A 10307-nucleotide genomic window follows, 5' to 3' on the forward strand; every position below is an offset into this window, starting at 1 on the left:
TTACAGAGAAGTAGTGTTAGGAATGATAACAGAAATGAATTAGGCAGGGAGCTAAAGCCTAAAAATGACAAAGAGAGGACTCAGAATACGACCAACCGAAATGTCTACTATGCAAACAGTGGAAGTATGAGAAACAAAAAGGATGAAATCAGGGCTTTGGTATGTTCCGAAAAACTCGATATAATAGCATTCACCGAAACATGGATAAACTTAGACTCACGTGAGTTACCTGTCGAGTACCACATTAAAGGTTATTAATTATTCCATACCGATAGGCAGATTAGGGAAGGAGGCGGAGTAGCAGTCTACTTCGGGGATAATGTGAAGTGTGATATCAATACGGAAATGAAAACTGAACTGAATTCAGAAACAATTTGGATAGAATTAATTGATGATAGGGAAAATTAATCATCGGAGTAATATAGAGACCTCTTAATCTCAACAGAGTTAATGAACGACTTATTTGGGATGAAATGCATAGGGTATTCAAACAAAGCAAAGTCTGTATAGTAGGGGACTCTAACTTAAGTCAAATAGATTGGACCGACCTTACGGGTAACTAAGAATCAGAGGAGTTCTTTAAGCAGTTAAGGACTGTTTCCTAAGTCAACATATAGCCGAACCCACCCCGGGAAAAAATATACTCGATTTAGTTCTTTCAAACAGAGAAAACCTCATTAGTAATGTCGAGGTAGGGAACGAATTAGCTAACAGTGATCACAAAAAGTGAGATTCAAACTAGAACTTAATGTCAATGGCAAGGAAAATTCCACTAAAGTCCCAGATTTCAGAAGGGCAAACTTTGATAGGTTGAAAAGGCAGCTGAAAGAAGGGGTATTACGTTTGGGGGCGATTTACATGACCTCACGTGAGATGAGTTCATACAAATTACCCACAGAGGGCGACTGACTTTACCTTGTGACCTGGTGACCTGACAACGATAACACAAAATATGAGTGTTGAGGGTCTTCTGATCACAATCTTATTTCTTTTAAATTAAATTGGGCGCGACCACCTCCTCCACCCCCTCTAAACGTCAACTATGGCACTATCGGAGGGCAAACTGGCAATCCTTCAGAGAATTCTTCACCAACTTTTCTTGGGATGACTGTTGTTTTTCGACTTGGGACGCCTCGGTATGTGCTGACAGCATTGCTGGGGCTATACAAGGTGGAATGAGTGCATTTATCCTATCTACAAAAACTCTCACTTTACAATCATGGTTTGATCGCTCCTGTTCTCTTGCATGTAGGGAGAGAGACAGGGTATATCAAGCTATGAAACTATCTTCCTCTCTTATTACCCACACCTCTTTCATTATTTCTAGGAATCGTTGTAAGGCTATTCTTCGTAGGGCCAAACGAAACTTTATAAAACGAAAGACCGTTGTCCTGACTAACTCTTCTTCCAGTAAATCCTTCTGGTCCTCAACCAGAAACATGTGTAATAACTTCTGCACTCCCTCTTTTCCTCCTCTCTTCCGACCTGATTACTCTATAGCCAACTCTCCCCCTGATAAAGCCAATCTCTTTGGCACCTTATTGTCCCCTAACTCTACCTTAGACGATTCCAACTGTATCCTTCCTGCTCCTCCTACTGAACCTATGCACTTTCCTATAATCTCCACTCGGAAGGTTGCTGGTGTGTTATCCAGGTTGGATGTGAGTAAGGCGCATGGACCGGACGGAATACCTCCTCTTGTTCTGAGGGAGTGTGCTGAAGTTCTGGCCCCTGTGCTTGCTCGCCTCTTTCGCCTTTGCCTCAAAACCCAAAATTATCCTTCTTCTTGGAAGCATGTCTCGGTTCAGCCCATCCCGAAGAAGGGTGACCATTCTAATCCCTTTAAATATCGCCTCATCGCCCCATTGCCCTAACTTCATCCCTCTCTAAGATTTTCGAAACTATCTTGAACTCTCATTTTCTCCGTCACCTTGAACGCCTTTTTCTTTCGTCGGATCACCAGTATGGCTTTTGCCAGGCGGGTTATACTGGTGATCTGCTCTCCTACTGCACCCATCTTTGGTCATCCTCTCTTAGGGATTATGGGAAACCTTCGTCGTGGCCCTCTCCAAAGCATTTGACAGGGTATAGCAGAAGTCTTTGCTTTCTAAACTGCCCTCTTGTGGTTTCTCCCCACCCCCCTTTGTTCTCTAATTTTTAGCTTCCTTGAGAGCCGATCCATGGCAGTTGTTGTCGAGGGATCGATCTCTCGCTCCCTCTCTACCAATAGTGATGTCCCACAGGGTTCTGTTCTTCCTTCTTTTTATCAATGATTTACTTCACACTACGACTAATTCTATCCATTCTTACTCTCATGATTCTACTCTTCACTCTTCTTCACATTTTCTCCTTCCCCCTAATTCTCAAACTAGATCTGCTTCTAGTGCTGATATCATTACATCTATCAATGTATTTGCAAATTACACTTTCCAAATTAGATGATCTCCCATCAATTACATCTCAGGACGGTATCATTCTGCCAAATTCGAAAATAGAAATGCTAGGCCTCACCATTTCCTATAATATGTCATGGAAGCCACACTTCCTCAACATTGCTAAAGCTGCCTCCATAAGGCTGGGAATGCTGTGCAGATGCCGTAGCTACTTCACTCCTGAGCAGTTGCTTCAAGTATACAAGGGATTCATTCGTCCAAACTAGGGGTTGGGTGTAAATGGGACTGCCCAGTATGGGCCAATAGGCCCGCTGCAGTTTCCTCCATTCTTATGTTCTTATGTTCTTATGTTCTTATGTATTGCTCTCATATCTGGGGTGGCTCTTCTTCTGTCCAACTGTTAGATAGGGTGGAATCAAAGGCATTTCGTCTTATTGACTCTCCTCCTTTAGTTGATAATCTTTCTTCCCTTTCTCTTCGTCACAATGTTGCTTCACTCTCTCTCTTTTACAGGCACTTTAACGGGCATTGTTCTGTGCATTTGGCATTTTGTGTACCGCCGGCAAGGCCGTGGGCTCGTAACACTCGTCTTGCCCGCGGTGCCCACAGTTTCTCTGTGGATGTCGGTCACACTAGAATAACCCCTTACTGTACATTTTTCTTTCCTCACACAGCCAAACTGTGGAATGCTCTGCTTCCTCTGTGTTTCCATACTCATACAATCTGTCAAACTTCAAAAAGCTGGTTTTCCCGCATCTTCGTGGTGTAGATTAATATTATATTTTTCTTATCTATTTTTAATTTTTTTTTTTGCACTTATTTTTTTCGCCCCTTAGGCCCCGTTGTGGGTTGATGACCTGTGCCCGGGTGGGCTATTCCCCGTAAAAAAAAAAAGAACAAAACAGGGCACAGATGAAGAACTTTCCATTCGGAAAACTTGGATCAAATAACAATGACCCAGAAGGGATAAATAATTATTTTAATATTATTATAGGTTGGAGAATAACTCGTGGTGAAATTTGCCTCCGAGATTATTATTAGCTAGTGGACATTAGGGTCTCAGAGCGAGATAAAAAAAGCAGAGGAAAAATTAACTGAAGGTAGCAGGGGAGGCGAAGTCAAACCCAAAGGGATTCTTCCAAATGTATCAAACTAAAACACGAGACAAGATTGGACCAATACAGTCAGATACCTGCGTGCTAATGGATAACGACGGAGAAATGAATAATAATCTGAACAGATATATTTCAACAGTTTTCACCACCGAAAATTTGAACATGATACCCGAGGCACCGACTATATACAGAGTTAGTAAAGAAAACAGATTAAGCAAGATAATAGTGACTAATAACGATGTTAATAAACAAATAGACAAACTAAAGCCTAATGAGTCACCAGGTCTCGATGAGATATTTGCCAGGGTATTAAAAGAATGTAAGGAAGAGCTTAGTATGACCTTAGCAAATTTGTTTCACATGTCATTAAAAACAGGTGTAGTACCAGAATCCTGGAGGTTAAGGAATGTGATATTGATTTTCAAGAAAGGAGATAGATCACTATCCTCTAACTACCGTCCAATCAGTTTACATCAACTGTAGGCAAATTTCTGGAAGCCATAATTTCAAACTCTATTCGAAATCACCAGCATGGCTTCACAAGCGTGCGTTCATGTCTAACTAATCCATTAAAAAATTTTTCAACTCTTTTCGATTCAGTGGATAACGGGCACGATTATGATGTGGTATACCTCGACTTTAGCAAAGTCTTCGACAGAGTCCTCCACGAAATATTAATACGATAAGTGGAGGCTCGTGGAATTGGAGGAGATATTCTAAAATGGATTAGGGCATGGTTACAGGACAGGAAACAGCGAGTAGGCATTAAAAGCACTAAATCCGATTGGGGTAACGTCACTAGTGGAGTACCCCAAGGCTCAGTACTTGGACCATTACTTTTTATTATATACATAAACGACATACTGTAGATATAGGCACAGACAGCAACATGAGTAAATTTGTTGATGACACTAAAATAGGGCGCGTAATTAAATCTGACGAGGACTCCTCAAAACTACAGGAAGATCTAACCAAATTTTTCACATGGTCTGAAAAATGGCAGATGAAATTTAATGTTTCTGATGAACAACGTTGTTATAGAAAAATTCGACGGTGAGGAAGATTTAGGTGTAATGATAAGTAGGAATCTTAAACCAAGTCAACATGTGTATTTGCTCGAAACAAGGCTAACAAAGTACTTGGTTTTATACAAAGGCGTGTTAGTTACAAGACTAGCGAGGTTATCCTAAAACTATATCTTGCGCTTGTGAGACCTCACTTGGATTACGCAGTCCAGTTTTGGTCACCGTACTACAGACTGGCTATAGAATCCCTAGAAAGAATTCAGAGGAGAATGACAAGACTAATCCTGGGCATTAGGAACCCTGAGTACGGAGACAGGTTAAAGCATCTTAATTTGCATTTCGGCGTGAGACGTAGAGTGAGGGGCGATATGATCGAGGTGTACAAATAGAAGTTAGAGATAAACATAGGTGATATAACAATGGTACTCAAACTATCCAACCAGGAGGGAACTCGTAACAATGGTTTTAAATTAGACAAATTTAGATTTAGGCTTGGAATAGGTAAACATTTGTTTGGAAAGAGAGTAGTGGACGAGTGGAACAAGTTTCCAAATATAATCATTAACTCGAATATGCTGGATAGTTTCAAACATAGGTTACATGGATATATGAGCGATGGGGGTTGGGTGTGAACGGGACCGCCCAGTATGGGCCAATAGGCTCCCTGCAGTTTCCTCCATTCTTATTGTCTTATGTTCTCCTCCTCCTCGCCCTCCTTACCTCTACCCCATTCCTACTCAACAGCCTTAATTTTGCTCCTACCCTTACTACCACCCCTCACTCTAACCCTACTACCACCCCTCACTCTAACCCTACTACCACCCCTCACTCTAACCCTACTACCACCCCTCACTCTAACCCTACTACCACCCCTCACTCTAACCCTACTACCACCCCTCACTCTAACCCTAGTACCACCCCTCACTCTAACCCTACTACCACCCCTCACTCTAACCCTACTACCACCCTTCACTCTAACCCTACTACCACCCTCACTCTAACCCTACTGCCACCTCTACTACCTCTCTAACCCTACTACCACCCCTCACCTACGCCCTCACTCTAACCCTACTACCAACCCTTCATTCTAACCTTACTACCAACCCTTCACTTAACCCACTAACACCCTCACTTAACCCTAGTACCACCCTCGCTCTAACCCTTACTACCCACTCACCAATACTGCCACCGCTCACTAACCTACTAACCCTACTACCACCTCTAACCCTACTACACCCCTCACTTAACCCTACTACTACTCTCGCTCTAACCCTACCTACTAACCCTCTCACTTTTAAACTTGCTACCACCCTCACTACTACCACTCCTCACTCTAACCCTACTACCACCCTCACTCTTAACCCTACTACCACCCTCACTCCAACCCTACTACCACCCACTCCCTCACTCCACCTCACTCTAACCCTACTACCACCCCCTCTAACCCTACTACCACACCCTCACTCTAACCCTACTACAACCCCTCACTCTAACCTACTACCACCTCACTTAACCCTACCACCCTCTAACCCTACTACCACCTCACTCTAACCTACTACTACCCCTACTACTCTAACTTACCCACCCCTCACTCTAACCTACTACCACCTCACTCTAACCACTACCTTCACTCTAACCCTACTACCACCTCTAACCCTACTCCACTCTCTAACCCTACTACCACCCAACTACCACCCCTCACTCCTACTACCACCCCCTCCTACCCTACTACCACCCCTCACTCTAACCCTACTACCACCCTCACTCTAACCTACTACACCCTCACTCTAACCCTCTACCACCTCACTAACTACCCCTCACTCAACCCTACTACCACCTCCAACCCTACTACCACCCCTCACTCCAACCCTACTACCACCCCTCACTCTAACCCTACTACCACCCTCACTCTAATCCCTACCACCCTCACTCTAATCCTACTACCACACTCACTCTAACCCTACTACTACCTCTCCTCTAACCCACCCTAATACCCACCTCTCAACCCTACTACCACCCTCACTCTAATCCTAATCCTACTACCACCTCCCCCTCTAACCCTACTACTACCTCCTCTCTAACCGTACTACCACCCCTCTAACCCTACTACCACCCCTCACTCTAACCCTACTACCACCCCTCTAACCCTACTACCACCCCTCACTCTAACCCTACTACCACCCCTCACCCTACCCATACTCTTTCATCACCACCACCACCGCCACCCCAACCACCGTCACCCGGCCCTAACCATCACCCCCCCAAGACCCTCCTCCCTCGGCCACGGGATATCCGAGAAATTAATGAGTTCCGTTCATATTTTCAAGCACAAGCCTGCTATGTCATTACTGCTAAGCCAATTTCTATTTCCCACTTGGAGGTCTGGATTATAGGTATGAGCAGCGAGGTAATGTTGACGGATGGCTTCTTCTTCGTCATGACGCCCACAGCCAGATAAAGGCACCATGTTGCTTCCTTCCTTTGTGTACATCATATAACTAATTCTGTGAAAGAGAAAAAATAAATTAGGAAATATTTATATGAAAAATTAACGTTGGTACATATCATTATATATTACAGTAGCGTAATTTGTATCCTGTTATTAAATGTCTTGATGTTATAGAAGATATGAGATTTGTTATCTTGACGGTGTTAAGTAAAAAAAAAAAGTATTTTATATATTGTACAAAAATAGTGCTTTCGTTGATCCTATAGCCCGTGGAATAGTAGAATGTTCTCAGTGCTGTTACAAGTTGTGTCTTAAGTGATAGACAAATACAATAATTCATCTAAGTCATATGAATGAAAGTGTGTTGGAGAGAAGCATGAATAAATATCGACTGAACCAAGAGACGTTATTAACTCTGATGAAGAACCGAACAAAGGGAGACACTATATAACTCATACAAAGAACAGGGGATAAAACAGAAACGCGAAAGAACTACAAAAATAAAGAATAGAATGGATTCATAATAAAAAATGAAGTCTTGTGTGAATGGATAATAATAGAAGTGAAATAAAGGGTAATGATAAGGTCGAATAAGAAGGAAGAAGACGAATAATGACAAAAAATAACACCATGGGAATAAAAGAGAAGAATGAGAAACAGATAATGAGGGATAACCAATGTAAAGATTAAAGAGGAAAAGAGAGAGGTTGGAGAAGGTGAATGATTGTAGCGAGGAATAACAGAGAGAAAAAACAAAAACATGCGAGACGGATAAAGAAAAAGAGGAATGAAATAGGAAAACAAAGACAAGGCGAGATGGAATAAAAAGTGTTTAGGAGGAAGAAGAAAAAGAAGAAGATGGTAGATAGTAGATGAAGGAATAAGAGATAAGGAGAAAGGAATAGATAAAAGTGGAATAAGAAGAGGGTGTGATAATGGGGACAATATATGATTGAAGAAAGATGTGTAAAGAAGGAGGCGGAGGATTATATCAGGAGGAACAGAAGATACAAAGAAGAAGAAAACAATGAAAGATATACAAAGGAAGGAGTGTCAACTAGGAGGATAGGAAGAAGAAATAAGACAAGCGAAGTATATCCGATGAAACAAAGGATTAGTTTTTATCAAAGAGAAATAAGAAGTGGAGACAATGTTACAACCTGTATATATTGTGTTATTATCCAGGGATTAAATTCAGGGGAGGATGATAATGTTTTCTGAAAACACGGGAGTTGTGACGCGACCCTTGACGAACACTGAAGAGATTTGTAATATATTTGTAGGTGTTAACGTACAGTATCGTGGTGAAAATAATGGCTTCTCACATTTATATTCGTCATTATCATAAATTGTGAAAAAAAAAAATATTAGTACGAGTCGTAACATTAAAACTCATGTGTCGACATATTCATTGTTGATAGTCTTCTTGAGTGAGTGAGTGAGTGTAAGTGAGTGAGTGAGTGAATGAAGAACAACGTACTGATTGGTACCTGACCATCCATCCGTCCGTACTTCCGTTTCCCCCAAGTTTGTTTCAGTGATAACCAAAAAATAATAATAACTACAGATAAATTAATTTTTTGATATGGGTTATTAGTTGACCTGATTACAATTTCAAGCTCTTGATTGATATTTGTATTTGTTGTATTATTCCTTATTTATGAACTCTGGGATCATGTGAGCTTTACAAACAAAGCTCTTTTTTCATCCATTGCTGAAAATTTAACTTGATGTTAAAATAAACCCCACATGGTGAGTACAGGAGTCATCATAAACTCGTAACTTAGTGTTGTACTCAGTGTGTGTGTGTGTGGGTGTACTCAGTGTGTGTGTGTGTGTGTGTGTGTGTACTCAGTGTTATTGTTGATGAACGAGGTGTACAGTGCCCAAACTAACGTTAATTAGATCATTATGCACACTATTACTCTGCCTAAATACACAAAACAACTCCTTCAAGACAAAGGCGAGACTGAACTCAAGAGGATTTATTTGCTATGACTTCCCTTATTCAAAACTCAGTGCCCGTATCTTATGTACTCTGCAAAACCTCCTGTCTCTAGGTGACTGGTTCGCACCAAAGGAACTTAAAGTGACTGTCCTGCAGCTTCCTGTCACTAGGTATACCAGACTTTAGAATTAGGGAAGTGAAGGGAAGGTTAATTTATACAATGTGCTATATCTTCACCACCGGTAACAGAACCTGCACCACCGGGAACAGAACCCGCACCACCGGTAACAGAACCCGCACCACCGGTAACAGAACCTGCACCACCGGTAACAGAACCGCACCACCGGTAACAGAACCCACCACCACCACCGGTAACAGAACCTGCACCACCGGTAACAGACCGGTAACAGAACCCGCACCACCGGTAACAGAACCCGCACCACCGGTAACAGAACCTGCACCACCGGTAACAGAACCTGCACCACCGGTAACAGAACCCGCACCGGTAACAGAACGGTAACAGAACCTGCACCACCGGTAACAGAACCTGCTGCAGAACCCACCACCGGTAACAGAACCCACCACCGGTAACAGAACCTCACCACCGGTAACAGAACCACACCACCGGTAACAGGAACCGCAGGTCACACCACCGGTAACAGAACCCACCACCGGTAACAGAACCTTGCACCTGCACCGCACCACCCCCACCACCGGTAACAGAACCCGCACCACCGGTAACAGAACCCGCACCACCGGTGACAGAACCCGCACCACCGGTAACAGAACCCGCACCACCGGTAACAGAACCTAACAGAACCACCGGTAACAGAACCCGCACCGGTAACAGAACCCGCACCACCGGTAACAGAACCCGCACCACCGGAACGGTAACTGAACCCGCACCACCGGTAACAGAACCTACCACCGGTAACAGAACCTGCACCACCGGTAACAGAACCCGCACCACCGGTAATAACAGAACCACCCGGTAACAGAACCTGCACCACCGGTAACAGAACCTGCACCACCGGTAACAGAACCCGCACCACCGGTAACAGAACCCGCACCACCGGTACCACCGGTAACAGAACCCGCACCACCGGTAACAGAACCCGCACCACCGGTAACAGAACCTGCACCGGTAACAGAATAACCCTGCAACCACCGGTAACAGAACCTGCACCACCGGTAACAGAACCTGCACCACCGGTAACAGAACCCGCACCATCTATAATCTGAATTCTAAGCTAAATTCCCTAATAAAACTGTCCTCGTCTCTCCTTTTTGTGATAGTTATAATATTTATTTTTTTCTGGCAAAATTCTAATAAGATTCATCATTTCTTACTCTTGAGTTAATAAACCATCACCCCTA

At 43.1% G+C, this 10307-nt stretch overlaps 1 protein-coding gene across 1 annotated transcript; it reads left to right on the forward strand.

Moving 5' to 3' along the window:
- The first annotated feature begins 9150 nt into the window (after positions 1-9150).
- LOC121876119 (pollen-specific leucine-rich repeat extensin-like protein 3) lies at positions 9151-10086 on the forward strand. The gene is made up of 3 exons (XM_042381057.1): positions 9151-9435; positions 9593-9820; positions 9913-10086. The coding sequence occupies exons 1-3, from the start codon at positions 9151-9153 to the stop codon at positions 10084-10086; spliced, it is 687 nt and encodes a 228-aa protein (XP_042236991.1).
- Positions 10087-10307: the final 221 nt, after the last annotated feature.

The sequence above is a fragment of the Homarus americanus genome, unplaced genomic scaffold (assembly GCF_018991925.1).
Source record: "Homarus americanus isolate GMGI-L3 unplaced genomic scaffold, GMGI_Hamer_2.0 scaffold34921, whole genome shotgun sequence".
NCBI lineage: Eukaryota > Metazoa > Arthropoda > Malacostraca > Decapoda > Nephropidae > Homarus > Homarus americanus.

Bases quoted from the DNA above. Each gene is read 5' to 3' on its own strand.
- LOC121876119 (XM_042381057.1), top strand. From the start codon at position 9,151: ATGTGCTATATCTTCACCACCGGTAACAGAACCTGCACCACCGGGAAC. The intron at 9,436-9,592 runs GTAACAGAACGG...CACCGGTAACAG, and splicing joins CGGTAACAGAACCCGCACCG to AACCCACCACCGGTAACAGA. The intron at 9,821-9,912 runs GTAACTGAACCC...CGGTAATAACAG, and splicing joins GAACCCGCACCACCGGAACG to AACCACCCGGTAACAGAACC.